The sequence below is a fragment of the Carassius carassius genome, chromosome 37, assembly GCF_963082965.1.
Source record: "Carassius carassius chromosome 37, fCarCar2.1, whole genome shotgun sequence".
In the NCBI taxonomy this organism is placed as follows: Eukaryota; Metazoa; Chordata; class Actinopteri; order Cypriniformes; family Cyprinidae; genus Carassius; species Carassius carassius.
This window is the reverse complement of record NC_081791.1, coordinates 16,702,186-16,720,993: the sequence shown is the minus strand read 5'-3', so window position 1 is coordinate 16,720,993 and position 18,808 is coordinate 16,702,186. Positions and strand designations below refer to the sequence as shown.

The window sequence follows — 18,808 nt, the reverse complement described above, 5'->3', positions numbered from 1 at the left end:
AAATCATCATCCATGGGCACACAAAATCAACCTCCATATGACATGTCTAAGATAATACATGCTCATAGACAGTAGTTTTCCCTGTTTAATTAACAACTCTGGCCCCCTCCTCCTCATCCTCTCAGTCTTCCAGAATAAAAAGAATAATTGCTGTTGGTGACTTAGTCATAGAGGTAGTCATACAGTTAACAAACGAACCCGTGCTGTTATTTAAGAGTGATTGGCGGGAACTTACAGGGGCAGTTTGTATTCTCAGAGCTGATGGCGGCCGTCTTTCCATCAGGACAGCAGCCGAAAGGTGTGTTGTCACAGGAAGACCGTTGTTCGGCTGTGGGAAGAGTGGTAGTTGCTACTGTTGTACCTGAAGAGAGAGATGAAGACGTCACACAAGCAGGATTTCTAGAATTTGATGCTTCTAGGCAGCAACTACTTTAAACTGATATCTCTATGTTTGTATAATTGCAAAAAGAATTAACATGTCAAGTTGTGGAGAAGGAAAATTATGGTGTAAATAATTACAGAGGCAGACAGCTCTATGGTTGACTCTTTGATTTGCAGTAAACAATCTGCGAGTAGCTGCGAAATTACTTTTACATCTTTCTAGATGTATTCCTACTTTTTAAACTCACATTTAGTCAAATCCTAACAATAGCTTGTTAAAACTGTCTTACTTATAGAGCCAACTTCACACCTACAAGGATATATACAGAAGATTAGCACTGTGGGTTAGAGCAAAATATCTCCTGCTTGCCAAACAAGCCATAAAGCTGTTAGATGTTCAAGGGCTCTGTGAGTATGAGAGAGGCAGCGTGTGAAAGTAGTGAGTGGTGGAAAATGACTTTTGGCGTAGAGCTGGAAAGCATCCCTGGACATCTTTTCATCGCATCTGTGGGCAAATTTATGAGCCGCTGCCCCCGAGGTGCACGCTGGCCACCACACTGCTTCAGCCATACAGGCTATTGGTTCACTGGGAGGCAGAAAGTCATCAGAAAGTCCCAAGAGATGCCTCCCACTCCAATGTCAGACAGACTTCATGTGTCCTGTGTCACAGAGCGCTCCGGTCCAGCAGTGACAAGAGAATAAATCTGAGGCCCCGCTGCTCTCTCTTATACCAGTTCAGGCAGTTAAACAGTAAAGCTAGCATTAGCTGAATAAAAATAGCTGGTCTACTTTATGTATCGTGGTGCTGAAGGACACAAAAACAAGTAAAGGGATTGAGGGATTTGTCACTTGTATGTCAACCAAGAGGCTATCATTTTAGACAGCTGTATTGGAGAACAAAATTGGAGTTTTGTGGCTCTTAGAGTCGACATCCACATTTATTTTTTTAAATGGCTAAATGGGCCAAACGAGATTAATTTTTTGAATTAATTTTTAGAACTGCAACTTACCCTATTTCTAGCTACTTGCTATTTTGTTGCTAGAGGCAAGCATGCAACTAAGGATTATTTAAGTCTGTTAACATCATACCTTTTTTAAAAAAACCAACTTAATATACTTTAATTACTCATTTTGAAAATGTCTTTGTTCCTTTCTACCATAGTATGAGGTATAAAGTTGTAAAAGGTGTAAAAATAACTAGCTGTGGTTCTCAACTGGTCTGACAATAATAAGATGCAACCAATAATATAATAAAATATAGCTGCAAGCAGCGATTACCGGGGTTCAAGCACTTAAAGGCCTTCATGACTTCTGTGCTTTCAGGGGTCTCAGCCAAAGTGAAATGTATGGCTGACACCAGAACACATCCATGATGGAGAATATGATGACACACACACAGATACACAGAGTAATGAAAAGGTTGAACTATATTCCTTAAGACACACTATTTTACCTAATAGAGGCTGTGATGTTTAGAATTTTCTTTTAAGATTTATAGGCACTTAGGTACACTATTTAAGTACCACATTTTTAAATGACCACATTATAACAGTCCAAATGCCAGCGTTCAACATTTTTTGATAATTGTTGATCTAGAGACTCCAGAGAAGTTTTAATGATTTTTAGTTAAAAACATAGGACTTTTTTTAAAAAATATCAAATATTTGAACAACAGTCGGATTGACAGCAGTGGTCCTTGAGGCAAAGTTGTTCAAAATGAGGAGATCTATCATATATAGATCTATCATATGTAGATCTAGTGTTTCTGTGAATATATTATTATTATTATTTTTATTCTTTATTTTTATTTAGGAATATTGTGTTATTTAGGGCTTTTTAACTGTTATAGCGCCACCTATAGTGCGATCTCCATTAAACTTTGCATGCTTGTTAAGAGTCATGTCACATGGTTTCTCCAAGTTTTGTAAAGTTTGTTCAGAATGAGAAGATCTATCATATGATATGAAGAGCTAGTGTTTGTGTGAATATATGAACATGTTCTACAATTTGAGGACATTAACTATAGTAATATAGTTTTTTTTTAACTGGCTTTTTTAACTGTTATAGTGCCACCTATGGTTTGATCTCCATTTGCATGCTTATTAAGAGTCATCTAACACGTTTTCACCAAGTTTCTTAAAGTTTCGAGTTTTTGTTTAGGTTTTGTTGTGCTTTTGGGTATATTTGGCCATGCCCCCCTTTTTTTAAATGAGCCCATTATAGCTTACCAAAGAACAAAATTATTATTATTATTTATTTATTTTTTTGATAATTATTGATCTAGAGAGTCCAGAGAATATTACTGTAGTGGTTTGATCGAGATCGAGCAAAAAAAAAAAAAAAAAAAATTGAAATAATTTGCAAAAGTAGGTTTTAAACATATTTGTGAGTATTTAATGAACGATTTGAAGAAGAATAATATTAAGTAAAAAAATCCTTATAATTAAAACTCACTATGTGCTTGAACCCCTAAAAATAATAACAATATTTATAGAAACAGGATATAACAAAAAGTAATGTAATATATATATTGGTCTAAAATGTCAACATAGGAAAGAAAACTAATTTCATGAGGTCTATGTCTTAAGCTCGGTTCCTGATAAACACAGAGTGTGCAAGGAGATGAAGGAATAGTGGTTGCACCGACCTCATCTGAAATGGCCTTTAGAAGAGGCTTTCTCATAAGGTTAGGCCATGTTAAAAACTGAAGCTAGTCATTTTGGTGAATTATTCACCAAAGTGATTCCAAATTAAACCGCTCACTTAGCAGTTGGATGTCAGGTGTCAAAAGCTCTCAAATAATAATGTATAATAATGAGATAAAGGGCAGTGTTAAATTGATATGCCATTAAAATTTGAGTCAAGGTCATTTCACACGCAAGGTCACTCCATACAAGGGAGAATTTCATCATCTCTTGTCATCTGTTCTTGACAATTATGCCTAAACCCCTTATGACTGAAAGATTATTGTGAATGCATTACCAAGTGGCTCTTCTCCGCTCTCCTCCATTCCGCTCACCATCTCGTCGTCCCCACTGGGCTCTCCACTGCCCGATTCGTCAAAGTCAGGGCTGGATTCCAGGGGTGGGGATGAGGTGCGGGGTGGTTTGTTGAGTGTGGTGGGGCGGTGGGTGGTGAAAGAGCTGGAGTACTTTCCTGTCTCGACCACCCTTGGTGGAGGCAGTGCCTCCACCACGAAGCTGTCCAGATCCTCGAGGATGCTTGAAGTAGTGGTGGTGGTGTGGCCATGGCGTTGTTTGGTAATCTTGACGTGAGTGGTGGGAGGGGTGGTGCGGTGGGTGGTTGGGAAGGGGGTGGGTTTGGCCGTCAGCTCAATGGATTCTGGGAGAAAGCAGGAATGGAATGATGGGTAAGCATAGATGGAAATGTTTCTGTAAGCCTTCTTTCTCACCTTTGAATTCTACCTACACTCTTCCACCCATTTCTTTTTGCCATTAAAACAAACAGAAAAAGCCTCAGCATGGTTTCAGCAGGGCGTCCTTAGCCCGAGCAATGCTTTGTATGCCTCACAGATTCATATCAAAATCAGATGCATTGAAACACCGAGAATAAACCCACTCCTGCCTGCAAAACGCATCGTGTTTCCATCATATCACTTAAGCTTCATTAAACCCCAACACCTGCAAAGAGCCCATTTTGTAGTCAAACAACAAGGGCTTAGCCTTAAAGGATTATTTCACCCAAAAATGAACATTTTGTCATTTACTTGCACCTCATGTTGTTCCAAACTTCTATGACTGCCTTACTTCTGTGTAACATAAAAGGAGAGATTTTGAATTAAGGTCCTTGTCATTCTTTTTCATAAGATTACAATGACTGGTGACTAAAGTTTCCAAGTTTCAAAAAGGCAAAGTAAAATTGGTCCAAGTGACAAATATATTCTTGTCACTGAAATCTGAATTAGTTGGATTTGTGAGCAAATGATTCTGTGAACCGAATAAGCCAATTTATAGAAAAGTTCTGACTTAAAGAGTGATTCATTTTAGTGCCATAAAATCTAATGAACATGCCAAGTAGAGCTAAAGTGGATTGTCAATATTTTCAGTGAATGATGACTAAAGAGATGAAAACCAAATGTTTGTACTTAAATACAATATTTAAGTTCTATAACTATTTAAGATGCAACAAAACTAAGGTGAGTAAATGAAATTTGGTTTAACCTGTATACAAAGCTATTTTATGGCTTCAGAAGACTCCACTTTGAAAGAACCACTTTCATTATGCATTTTTTTATCATTTTGAAGCTACACCATGTGAATACTCATTCTCTTTCATTACACTGAAAAATAGCAGCCAGTGTATTCTTTAAACCTTACCTTTTAAAAATCACACAGGTTTGACAGAATCTCCATTTTTGAATGCAATATCCCTTTAAATTACAAATTTAATCAATTGCACATGTAGAAAACCCAGGTTGCATCACCGCATCTTTTCGATGTAATTCTTTGAGGTTTTTAAAAGCTAGGTTTTCTGCAAGCTCAACCCGACCAATACACAGGCTCTTGACCAGAAGTGTTTATACACTACTGGGTTCGAGACTGCAGAATATGGTTGATCTGTGAGAGAGTGCGCTTGTGCATGTAAGAGAGTGCCTGTAGATATGAATTATATATACATATTCAGATGTTGCCCTCCTGTAGGGAGGCTTTAATCACAGACATCCAGAGCCTCTAGTGATGAATGATTGATATAAATAGGGCAGAAAAGCAGGGTTTAGCTGCAGCTTCAAAGGAAGCTCTCACTTCATGCAGGCATCCTTCGACGCTCCAACCACCGCAGCCTTGTCAACACTCTCGCAAACCTCTCCAATGCAGCCGCTGAGCTCAAACTTAAAAAAGACATTACCAATGCAAGAGTCTTCTTCAAAGATACATATTCATAAAGATTCAGAGGACAATAATAACCGTGGTGTGAAGATTTCACTACAATAGGGACCAGGGGATCCAAACGCACAATCATCCGTGGCTTTGTGCTCAACTTTAACGGATCCCTCGTGTACAGGCTAACCGCGCTTGGTCGGGAACCTGATAACATGCTAGCACCGGCTCTTAATTACATGCTAATCATCTCGCATTTGAACAGCGAGTAGCTGACGAGGTGTGAAATACGATACCTTACAGAAATACTACTTCTATCAGACTGGCTGTCACAGCCTGGGCGAGAGGTAGCGAGTGTGTAGATACGCTAGCTTTGTGCGGGAGAGCACCGATGCTATCGCTGTGTGTCACGGCATGCATCTTCTTATTTCGACTCGGCTGCACCTGTCATTCAGGAGCTCAGCGTAGCGTTCGCTGTGAAAAACAGAAAGATCCGGGGTCTGGGCTTCGAGTCGCTCGCCTCAGTTTTGGGTTTTGTGACACAAATACGCACAATGAAAGAGAGCAACTGGCAACGGGAGCAGTCAGTTCGCCTTAATCAAGTTTAACGCTCCATTTGGTTTTCAGAGAGGCAGGGTGCACAATTAGGAGATGCAAAAATCATTGTCATCTTCCGTCGCCATAGCCATATACTTACTCTTGAAAGGCTGTTATTAAGAAGGCTTTCTGTCTTTTCATACAACATTGTATTCGCGTGTGTATTTTAGGCAGAAGTGAAGTTGAAAGAGACAGAGAGAGAAAAGAGTGAGAAAAGCACAGAAAGTAGGAAATGAAAGGGGTAAAGAAGATTGTTCCAGATTCAATGTAAGTTAAACTCTATAAATAATGTGTTTAATGCAAATAGAGCACCACAGAAAATTATTTCAGTTTGTATCTCTTGTACTAATGAATCTAACTATGATTCTAGACTCAAGTCTGTCCACACTGACAACATTTTTAAGTGTAATATTTAGCTATGTGGAGCAGAATTTCACTTTGTACAGCATTGGTTCCCCCAATGTCCACAACAATATTTAAAGCTGCATGATTGTTACCTGTTGTTCATGATTTACTGGATAAGAATCAAGGGTAAGGATTTACATTTTTTTTTTTACTCTAATTTAAATCTACCTGAAATTGTTGTGACCTTTTCAGGTCTAAGAATCACACTTATAATTAGGCTACTTCATATATCTAGGTTTTTTTGTACACAGAAGGAACCCTGAAGAAAAAGTCTTGAGGGAGTGAATTAAAACAGAAAATATATTGATTTATAGCTGAGGGCTCTAGTGAGTCCTGGTCACCTGGTTGAGAAGCACTGGGTAAATCAGAATAATTTACACTAATGCTCATATTGTTATTAAAACATAAATATGCTTACATACAAAATGGGAGTAATTTGAGATGTACAGTTGTTTTAAATGCCTTTAAAGCAGTGGTTCTACTGTTGTAGTAGGCGGGTAAACTCCAGGTTATACGACATCATTCTTGTGGGAGGATTTTTCCCTATGTAAATAGTACATTGTGGGGTTTACCGCCTTTACAAGGTAATGAGAAAAGTTTAAAGATTTTATGTAACTGCACAGACAAGTTTGGTAACCTTTTTTTTTTTTTAGAACAGACAGTGTTCATTTTAACGTCTATGCCTTGCCCTGTAGATTTCTATTTTTAGTTTTTCTTTTTCTTAAACACTGAGGGATGATTTGAAATGCTTTTCTGTGGTATGACAGAGATAAATGGGTTTTGAACCCGGAAAATATTGTTTAGGACAAAAACGATAACCAAAACTAACATTTACCCCAAAAGCCGCCTGTACCATATGCTAATGCATAGACTGCCAATTTGCAGCAAGTGTACAGGTGATGACACCATATGTGAGCGCAAGGAACTGCCAAGTCTTGGTCTTGATGAGCCAAAAGTTTCTCAGCCATTCAAGACCCTGAACGCCCTGAGTCATGTACCAAGATGTGCCACTGATTGCCTCATCTGCTGCCTGCTATGGCAACACGAGGAGTAACTCGCTCTGTGTGGCGTTTCATAGCACCGTTTGTCATCAAGAAGAGTTGATGATGAGAGAGCATCAAGAGATCAGCGGGAGAAATATAGAGAGAAAGGCAGGCTTTCGGCTAATTCACATCCAGTCACACGTGAAATGAGCTTGTGATGTAACCCCTCCACCTCAGGGCTGCCGAACAGTCTGAAGCCCGGGCCGCTTTACCCCACATGTCGGAGAAGAAATTAATAAATGGTACTGCTGTTGCCAGTTCCGCCCTAGGCTGGTGAAGATCCAACCTAAACCCGCTCTTTACTTCCTCCCAGATCCCTGAATAAACCCAGAAGAGCAGCTGGATTCTCGTCATACAGGTAGGTAATGCCAAGAAACAGAGCAAGACAGAGAGGTGTTCTGGTTAATGACTACAGGGATGGATCCAATCGTCATCTCTAAACATCAGTTTGAGGTGTGTTGTGTCATAACCAGGGGCCCGTTTCATAAAACAAGTTTGCCAAATAAGCCAGATTTATTTAAGTTAGTCTGACTTATTGTTAGCTGATTTGGTTCAAAGTAACTTCAGACTAACTGAAATAAACCCAGATTATTTGGTGAACTTGGTTTATGAAACAGGCCCCAGGTCCAGAATCAATCTGCCAAATATGAGCTGTAATCAAATAACTAAAATATGTTAACGTGAATTGCTGTTCACAAAAATAATTGACTGGATGATGAAAATTTGTCAACTAATTATAAACAATATGGAGTTTAAATGGCTGCTGCCAAAATCTACAAATGCAGATGATGATGATAACTTGCTATAACCTGAATGTTAGGATGGTATTATTTGTAATTGTATTTTATGCTAAATATACTACACTGGTATACCTGAAGTCTGCAAAATTGGAACAACTAATTTTGTACTTAATGCATTTTAACTTTGCAGAAGTAGGGCTGAAGCCCAACTAAAGATATACTGCATTATATTTGATTGTGCTAAAGTGGAACTATTAAGTATACTTTAAATATCTTGCATTTAAAGAACGATATTATTCAAAGATCATACAATCCATTCTCTTCCTCTTCTCTACAGCAGCACAGCATGGTCTTGCCCCCTTTGTTGCGTGTTCCCGGGTGTGGGGTTTATCTGGGTTCATGACATAATGGACCTGTAAAGAAACTCGTTGTAGACCCTTACCAGCCATTTTTGTAGGCATTAAACTGCCAGAATTTTAATAAATCTCCGTTTGCATTGAACTTTCAGCGTTGCAATTTTGCAGATTATTTATACTCAAACAGCAACATTACACACTAACTAATGTTAATGTTAAGTTAAGTGAAATCGCAATCAACCACCCCTTTAATTGTACTTTTTATATCAGCAAGTCTCAAGTGATATGTCAGTAAATATATTAATAGATCTGAACTATAATTACTATGAAATAAATCTATTTTACTTTTTTACTTTTTACTTGTTTTGTCGCTAGTGAAAAATTCACTTTTTTGTTTTGTTTTTTTACTAGAAAAAGAAAAAAGGGAATTTGAAAAAAAAAAAAAATTGTTGTTTAACTTTATCCAATAGCCTGAATGACCTCAGTGACATCAGAGAAAATGGAACAGCATTTTATAGGAAAAGCAAGTTCACATTTTGGTTAAAAATAACAAAGAATTTTTTTTCTTTAAAATAACACTAAATTACACAAGGAATGTGAAATGATTTTATGTTGAAGGCAAAGAATGGGCGATATGCTGAACTTTTTAATATTCTGTTGGCAGAGAATCCATAAGGACCTGGTTATAGCTATGAAAAACAACGCAACAGAGTCATGTTAGATCAAGCTGCACATTTGTGGCATTAACATGTCTGACAGAGTGGCTGCATGGGCTGCTGCTGAAAATGTCTGGCACCTGCCATTGGCCATGATCCAGGATTCGGCAGCTGGCAATGTCCACCACGTGCCATGCCCATCTCAGAACAGCTCCCTGCAGAACACCTTCTGACGTGAGCTGGGATAATGCTTCTTACATACAGCCGACATGAAAGTCTTAACCTTGGCCTTCTACCAGGTCCCTTTGTCCATGCATGTACACAGCGACTGATGAATGCTTTAAGAGAGAAAGAGAGCGATGCCCAACTCTCTACACAGCCTGCTCTACCAAAAGCAGGCCTCCTGACAGCATCAGCAGGCGGATTGCAGGTGCTTCCTTCAGACTGTGCAGTTAACTCTCCCTAATCCACACAGGGGTGATGCAAATCAAACAGCTCAAATGTCGCCCAGTTCCAGGGGATTCAAAGACTCCAGCCTGAAGCCAAGCAGCATGGCTCTATCTACAGGGGAGCATCTGTCAGGCAGATTTCCTGTCCCCTTGAACACCCGCCACCAACATAACCCCCCACCCCCACACACACATACCCATCCCACACATTGACCCCATTCCTAAATATGGGCCATGCAGTTCGCCCCAACAAACCTTGTAAAACTGCAAACATTTATTTCCTTAAATAGTGCTTTTCTCTAGTTTTCCAGTCTTTTCACCTAAACATCCTTAATGTGAACCCATGTTGTGTAATATAAGAGTTTTTCATAGAAAATTGTGGGAATTTTTATTTTATTTCTATTGTATTGTTTTTACCCATTTCTTCACTCAATTTTGTTAAAAGGACAATGAAAATAAATTTTAAAATGCATTTTATGACTAAATTTATTAAAACATTAAAAATAAACAATTAAAAACACATAAAAAATTATAATAATAATTCCCTGACATTTGTGACCCTGGACCACAAAACCAGTCTTAAGTCGCTGGGGTAAATTTGTAGCAATAGCCAAAAATACACTGTATGGTTAAAATTATAGATTTTTCTTTTATGCCAAAAATCATTAGGATTTTAAGCAAAGATCATGTTCCATGAAGATATTTTGTAAAATTCCTTATGTAAATATATTAAAACTTAATTTTTGATTAGTAATATGCATTGCTAAGGACTTTATTTGGACAACTTTAAAGGCGATTTTCCCAGTATTTAGATTTTTTTGCATCCTCAGATTCCAGATTTTCAAATACTTGTATCTTTACCAAATATTGTCAGATCCTAACAAACCATACATCAATGGAAAGCTTTTACTGTAGATAATGAAAAAAAAGAAAAAAAAAAGAAAAAAGTTTATGACTGGTTTTGTGGTCCAGGGTCACATTTGTTACACATACAATAAAATTTAAAAAGTACATTAAAATTACATTCTCTGATAACATTTTGTTGAATTGGACAAAAAATACAGGAAAAAAAATATATTATTTGAAAATATTCTTTGGAATTTTTATCTTAAACTATATTATGCATTTTTATTCGTCAAGTAGCCTGTTTATCTTGGTCTATTCATGTTTATAATATTTTACTGGAAAAAAGACAATAATAACGATTAAGCCTTTTTTTTCGTTAAAGAAATCATGAAGACGGAAGTAGAGGTTCAAAAGCCAACAACTTTCGTAATTGTGACCCTGGACCATGAAACCATGAGATTTATGCATCATCTAAAAGCTTTCCATTTATATATGGTTTGTTAAGAAAGGTCAATATTTGGTCGAGATAAAACTATTTGAAAATCTGGAGTCTGAGGGTGCAAACAAACGCCTTTGAAGTTCTTAGCAATGCATATCACTAATCAGAAATTAAGTTTTGATATATTTATGGTAGGAAATTGACAAAATATCTTCATGGAACATAATCTTGAATTTTAGCATTAAAAGTAAAATCGATAATTTGACCCATAAAATGTATTGTTGGCCATTGCTACAAATAACCGGTGCAACTTAAGATTGGTTTTGTGGTTCAGGGTCATGATTTATCATTCACACTTTCTTAGATATCTGTATGCAGTGCAAAAAAAAAAAAACGGATAAGGTTTTATGTATAAGAGGCAAATCTCACCTTTGCACTGGCCTAAATGCTCCACAGTGATCTCTTTATCTTGCCTGCATGCAATGGTCCTCAGCTGGCATCTGTCTGCATAGGTGACCCCATCAGAACCGCATACCTGTCCACAAACATGTCCATGTCTATTGTTAGAAAACAAATCTTCATCACTAGAGTAGGTGTAGAGTGTGACTTATGCAAGCTCACCTTGGTCTTGTTTTTCTCATCACAATCAGGTGATGGGCACTCACAGTGAGCCTGTCCGTTTACCTCCACACATGATGCCCCGAAGTGGCACACAAGCTCATCACAGGACTTGGGTGCCTCAGGTCCTGTGGAACAGATTGACCTCTAGTTAATTCCTAACTGATATTTGAACTTTTAAGGGTTTCTGAAAGCTAACACACATGGACAAACATGTGGAAAATACCAGCATCGCAAATATATGCTGGTCATTTCAGTGTGGGCAACTTGTTAATCCACTTCTGATACGAACCCTGCAACCTCCTCCACAGATATTCATCAGAAAGATGGACTTGCATCAGGAGCAGAGACGGGACCTTGCCTGCCAAAAAAAGTCTACTCTTTACTCTGACATCAGAGCGCTGGGCTAACTGCCTGGCCTGCAGCATTGACTGGCTTCCTCTTCAGTACTTTCATGTGGCAGCTTTAATCTGGCAGAAACGCTGCATGAACTCTATGCTGGGACTGTTGAGTTCATTAAGCTCTTCACTTCCCGTCAATAGCTGATGGTGACTTCATTCTACTCTACCATGCCAACACAGGGGGTGACATCAGGATAGCATTTCACTGTCACCCCTGGTGTGCATTTGAAGATCCAACTTTGAACTCCATTTGATACAACATTTAGAATAAAGTAGTTAATTATTTGGAATTTAATAAATTTTTTATGTATATAATATTATACTGTAGTCTCAGCCTTTTAAGATAATTATAATAATTAATAATTGATCATTAAAATGAAATCAATTATTCAAAAATAAAATACTTAAGCATGATAAATACTATTGTATTAGATACTAACAGATATTTTAAAAAGATTAAAAAAAAATTCACATAATGAAAACAGTAAATGATCATAAATGATAAATGGTCAATACTATACTTTATACAATTTAGTTTGAATTATATTATTATTATATTGGTTAATAATTTGAGCAAATTAATAAATAAAATATATATTGAAGACTAAAATAAATCGTTTTAATGCTACAAGTGATAATGTATAAAAACTTATATTTATTTTCAGTCATTTTCGCTAAATATTACATTTAAAAGTGTTATTAAATTATAGGGTTTTTAAGGATTAAAACATAAAATCTGGGCATGTAATCATCCAAAACTGGCCACTCTACAGTATCAAGAGAATTTAAATAATATTATTAATAAATGGTACAGATATATTGTCAATCGATAACCCAGACCATCTCTGTTATTGTTTTAATGATTAAAATTACAAAAAGCTGGGCATATAGTCATCCCTCTACAGTAAATATTTCAACAGAATATAAATAATATTAATAATAACTGGTACAGATATATTGATAATCGAGACCGGAGAAATCATCTAAAACATACTGCCGGATTCAAACCCACATCCTTCTGAGAACTTACCACTATGCCATGGTTCTGGCATGACACTGAAAGCCTTACATGTCAGAACAGTTTTAATTAACAAATTATATTAATTAACCAGTGCCGTCATTTTTATTATTTCTACATGCAACCCAAGATTGTGAAAAACAGACCTAATTATAATTTATAAAGTCACAACCTAGTTGCATCAGAACTGCAATCCTGGAGAAATCGTTTGAGCTTTGTTCTAATTAAAATCCCGGCATTACCTTTGTCACAGCCGTTGGCTCCCATCTTGCTGCCGTCAGGGCACACGTTGCATTTCATGCCCTTAACTCCAGGCTTACATGAGCACAGCCCTGACATCTGCTCACAGTCATCACGAACCGAACCCACTCCATCACAGTTACACGCTGATGAAGAGAGAGAGGGAGAGGGCTGTCAGCCTTATCTGCTTGAACAGTTTTGATTAGATTCCTTGTCTCTTTCTCTTCAATTTCACTCTGACAAAAACATCCACACATCCGCCAAATGCATACAGGCAATCTGAAGCTGCTCCGATCTGTGACCCCACAGCTACAGCAATAGCACTCACTCTGTGTCAGCGACCGCAGCCTGGTGGAGTTCAAAGTGGGGTCAAGAAGCCCTGGGGTGAGAACGAACGTGGCAACAGAATGTGCTAATGCTCTAAGGACCCCTGGGACAGAGCACAAACTGTTTCAATCACGCTTATTTTTCTATCCTCGGCTTTGTAGCAGTGTACAAACACACAAATACATGCGTCAGAGCTTTACTGGTCTGTAGGCAGAACTTATAGGTCAAGCCACGTTGCACTCTCGAGCAGTTCCCATTACCAGCGGTGGCTTGGAGGCTTAACTTAAAACTTTCTTGTTTTGACAGAAATCGCATTTGAGGCCGGAAGGATAGTGCACGTTAACCGAGTAGGTTGTCACTTCGGGTTTCGGATTAGAAAGGAACATTTAACACATTTAGCATAAAATGCCCCGAAAGCAAATCACCAGGAAAGAGAGAAGAGAGGAACGCTTACGTGTGCAGCCACTCATGTTCTCTGTAACGATGCCTCGGAAGTTCCAGAATCCGGGCTCACAGCGGTCGCATTTGAGTCCCCCGACGCCGGGTTTACAGGAGCACTGGCCCGTGGACGGGTCGCAGGTGCCTCCGTATGAGCCGTAATGATTACACTGACACACACCTAAAGAAGAAATGGACACAATCTATAAGTTAATAGCACGTTACTTCCATGTCCCAACCAGGTGGGATGAGACAAGAAATCGTGAGCTAAACAATTGCAATTAGTCCGAACATATTTTAGGTTAAATACACAGTTAAGTGATATTTTTGGACTGCTGTCAGGGTTGCAAACCGCAATAGCACATTGCCCATTTATCTACAATTGGCCATAATAAGAAAATAAGCATTTGGAATTGGCCAGAATTTTAAAACTGGTTCATCCCACCTTGAGAAAGTAAAAGTTGATCCACTCACATTTTGGATAATTATTTTTTAATACTTATTATTATGAATCGTTATGCTTAATACTTCAAGATTTTTGTTTTAATTGGCATTGTGGAGATAAAAATGTGTATAACATGTCAGGGTCAAGCAGACCCTGTTGAAAACAGTTTTTTTTTTTTACATGTCTTTGTTGAATAGAAAGTTCAAAAGAACAGCATGTATTTGAAATGGAAATCTTTAGTAACATTATAAAGGTCTTTACTGCCACTTTTAATCAATTGAATATGTCCTTGCTGAATAAAAAGATGAACTTCTTTTAAAAAATGTGTTTGGCCTAGCTTATGTCTGACATTTAACATGACTGAATCCAACTGCCACTGAGCTAGTGGATAGATAAGGTTTCATAGCGGTTATACGTACTAGGACACCCAGCCAGTCCAACACCCAGGGCAGTGGTCTTATTGTCTTGGCAACATCCGTAAACAGTTTCGCTACAGTGCTGGGGGGCGACGAGCTCTGCTGATATGATAGCTAGAGAGAAGATACAGAGCAAATAGGGGTGGGTAGGGGAGAGAGAGAGAGAGAGAGACATATTGAGATCCACAGTGTTCTTAAGACAAATTAAACTAAACAATCCACGCTGAAATGCAATTTAGTAGGACACAATAAGAATCGCTTAAGGAGCAGAGGTGGGAGAGCCTGCATCTGGCTGCCAGATAACAATTCTATTTACAATTCCTGACACCAATTCGAAATCAGGAAAAAATGATGCTATTACCAGCCGTGAAAACAAACAATAGACCTCTCGTCGAATGTCTGCTGGGTGACATTTGACACATTCTCAGGGGCCTGTTCCCTCCATTTGTTCTCGTCTCAGATAGCGCCGTTCACACCTATGAACAAATATTTATGGACTCCGGGTTTATGGACGCAAATGCACAAGAGCGCAAATCAGGACGCGCTGATGTCAGTCCACTCTTGCTATAACCTAATTATACTATTTAAGTTTGTTGGGGTGTTTAACTATAACGTTGCACTGGAGGCAGATGGCAGGTGCCTATTTGTCTTATCTGTGCTGTCATTTTTCCCCAGTCTATCAACACTTGTTCTGTTCGAGCGCTTCTTCTCTAGGTCATTGAACTGAATGGCTGTGAGGCGGCAGGTTTGTGGTTTCGAGTTCGGAGCTAGAAGGACTAGGCTGTCGTAAATCAGGGGGCCGTCGGCGTGAGCGTGCACATCCTGGGGTATAATAGCAATGTGTCACTGTGCCTTTTTACAGCATTTTGTGGCTCCAGAGATGGGTTTTGTGCACACCTCATTAAACTTCTCCTTTCTGCACTGAGTCCATTATGACAAAGGTGCTTTTAATTTGATCCTTTCTTCTCATCTCACTGCGATTCTTCACCATCCTCTTTCTACACTCGTTTGTTCTACAACACAATCCTTTCTGACACCAACACGGTGCTACTAAAATCGAGGCCAATCAGCTTCAATGTTTATTTTTATTGAATTATTGTAGATGGTAATGGCATAGATGGGGTGAAGATTCCAAACTGTGGGGACATCACAATGTCAATATCACAATATCTTAATATATATATATATATATATATATATATATATATTTTTTTTTTTTTTTTTTAAGAAAATGCAATGTTTGTTTCTAAATTAACATGTCCAAACCACATTATACAGCAAAAGTACAAAGATTATAAATATCAATTTTAGTAGCTTTTCTTTGCCCAGCCCAGCTCAGTATCTCCTCTGAAGGTCACAATCAGCCAACAGATTGCAAGAGGCAGCTTACAGCATCCTCTGATCCTCACTGCAAGGAGACTTCAGTGCAAGGTTGTCTAGAGGTCACCGAGACCTAATTTCCAATTAGCAAAAAGCAGCAAGGTGCTCTGGAGGCCCATCAGCTCTCAAAGGCACGGGTCAGAAACTGGGGGAGGAGAGACTGCAGCGTGCATATCAAATGCAGGGCCAGATGAGGTTTCCATTGATCTGAGCTGAGCCAATGGGAAGCAGATGCCAAAAGCTCCTCACACCGGTTGAAAGTTCTCCAAAAAGGATTTATTTTCCATGGCCACCGAAGGAGTATGACTGATCTGGCTAGAGGGTCTGTGAGGCTCTGAAGCAGAAAACTCAGAGCTCGAGAAAACCATAGATAAAGGATGAGGGGTGCAGCGAGTGAGCGAGGGAGAGAGAGAGAAAGAGAGAGAGAAAAGAGATTGCATGTGCACACGCAAGTGGAGTCAAGCTAGACTTGAAGCCTGAGGGAATCTCACACTGCTCTGATCACGCTCTTCCTCTCTCTGTGGTAGATGCTCAGGTGTGGACTACACAAGCCTCCTAAGCTCAAAGAAACACTGCATTCTGCTGTAGTGACTCCAACAACCATCCTTTCAGAGCTCCTGGAGTGTTATTCTTCAGGTGACTAAGGAAAACATAAATATTAAGGTGCTTTCTTACCTGGGCAGGGACCTTGGCTCTGGAGCTGCAAGTCTATTTGCTTCTCGCACCTGGCCTTCTTCAGCTCACACTCACTGGTGTATGTGTTCCCATCAGAGCCGCACACCTGCGAATGTTCACAGAGAGGTTAACCTGGTGCGATTAATGGATTCAACAAGATTTAGCACGTTTTAACAAGTCAAATGCCGGGGCAGCACTCTCTTCTATTGGAAATGGGGAGGCGTGTGAATGGACATACTGGGCTTCGCGGCACTGGCTGACAGATATAGTCACACATGCAGCGGTCATCCTCCGTGTCGTCATCCCATGATCCGCCGTATCGTCGACAACGATCCTGCTCGCAGGTTTCAGATCCTGAACCTGAGCCTCCTGAACCGCAGTCTGTTGGAACACAAACAAATACCCTTGTTTACTTCATGGACCCTTTATTGATTGGAACTGTCCATAAAATATAAATCAACCATAATACTAATTCTAACTCAAACCCTTAACGCAAACATAGTATAAACAAATATAGCATTTGATTATTTAGTCTATTTATGGTTGGCTGAAGCATAAATGTAAACATTTTCATTTATTTTGTCTCCATTAGTTTTTGTAAAAAATAAATTTAAAAAAATCCTCTGATAAATACAATTTTAAAATAAAACTCAATTGTTATACTAATTCTAACCCAAAACCCTTAAGGTCTAACGTTTTTAAATGTGAAATAAGATTATTTAGTCCATTTACGGGAAGTTGATGCATAACATTTTTATCTGCATTAAAATTTCAAAGTTTTTTACCATTTTGATAATTTTTTGTCTTTGTTATTTCACGTAAAAAAAACGTGATAAATACATTTTGGGTGTTTGTCCACATGCACAACCTCAATTTACACCATATAAAAGAAAAAATAAAATCACTAAAACTTATCTCAGGGAGATAAACAAGCAATCTCACACGAGACCTGAGATCTGAGAGTAACAGCGGGTAAGTACTTTAGAAGTCACAAAGAGCAAAGACAAATAAGACACGCAGACACTGGGGAGCTCATCCAAACACATATTTGCATATCAGTATGCCGCACATTGTCTCCTAATAAAATACAAATATTCCCAGGTACTCAAGCATTTTGTTTTAACTTTTGCTGGCGAGAATTAATGGACAGTGCCTGGCAAAGTATTCAGACATTCCGTGCATATGGAGCAGCGAATATTGAGATTTTTTTCACGTTGTAGTGTAGATTGAAGCAAAGGCACTGCTGGAAGAACAAGATAATGACCAGCTATGGAAATACCCAGCAACTAACAAAATAAATTAAACAAGACACCAGTGTGCCACCAGCAAAGTGTCTCCCACATTTCGATTAGAAGTGAAATAACTGACAATCTGTTATCTAACACAGGAAATCAATGTAAACGGGTGTTTCACGGCCATCATGCGTGACGTCAGTAATCACACTACATTATGTCGGGTGCAATTAGTCTCGGTGTGAGTTCAGGGTTAGTTTCTCTGTGTGAAACTCCGACGGATAAATCTCGATTCTCTCCAGGATCCAAACTTTGGAGATTATGGGGGAGGAAATCGTAAGGGTTTTTCTTCATATGAGTTGCCTCATTAAACACACTCTTATCTAGGCTATTTAATTAGAATTAAAGTTCATTAGTCAACAAAGCTGACTTGTTGGAGATATAAAGCACCACTCTTTGTTACAGAGCAGCTAATAAAATGAGTGCAAAACTTGCTGCAGTTCATAACTGTCTGTTTGCCTTCTCTAAGGAAAAAAAAAATCTATTTGCTGAGAAAAAATTTCCCATCTGTCCCATCTATGCATATATATATATATATATATATATATATATATATATATATATATATATATATATATTTGCACATATATATATACACACACACTGTATATAGATGCTTTCTGAAGGATCCTGTGAATGAAGAATGAAGTTGAAAGTTGAAGTCTGTTGGAAATTCGGCTTACCATTGCATAAATAAATTACAATTTAAAAATATTTCAGATAACCAATATTTCTAAATTTTGAGGGAGCTTCACAACTTCATATTATTTTTTAGGGTCTTTTTTCTGCAGATACTTATATATGCAAT

General features: G+C 38.3%; 1 protein-coding gene across 12 annotated transcripts in view; it reads right to left on the bottom strand.

The window, feature by feature from the left end:
• agrn (agrin) overlaps nt 1-18,808 on the bottom strand; it is a 282,960-nt gene that overhangs the window by 35,320 nt on the left and 228,832 nt on the right. For 10 of the 12 annotated variants that reach the window (XM_059527826.1, XM_059527817.1, XM_059527821.1 and 7 more), the window contains 9 exons: nt 16,947-17,089; nt 16,709-16,814; nt 14,657-14,755; nt 13,809-13,973; nt 13,030-13,173; nt 11,372-11,496; nt 11,180-11,285; nt 3,364-3,723; nt 236-361 (listed from right to left, as the gene is read on the bottom strand). In XM_059527826.1, coding sequence (XP_059383809.1) covers nt 236-361; nt 3,364-3,723; nt 11,180-11,285; nt 11,372-11,496; nt 13,030-13,173; nt 13,809-13,973; nt 14,657-14,755; nt 16,709-16,814; nt 16,947-17,089 — 1,374 coding nt within the window. The remainder of the gene's footprint in view (nt 1-235; nt 362-3,363; nt 3,724-11,179; nt 11,286-11,371; nt 11,497-13,029; nt 13,174-13,808; nt 13,974-14,656; nt 14,756-16,708; nt 16,815-16,946; nt 17,090-18,808) is intronic. The other 2 variants (XM_059527819.1, XM_059527825.1) reach the window with 2 other exon arrangements.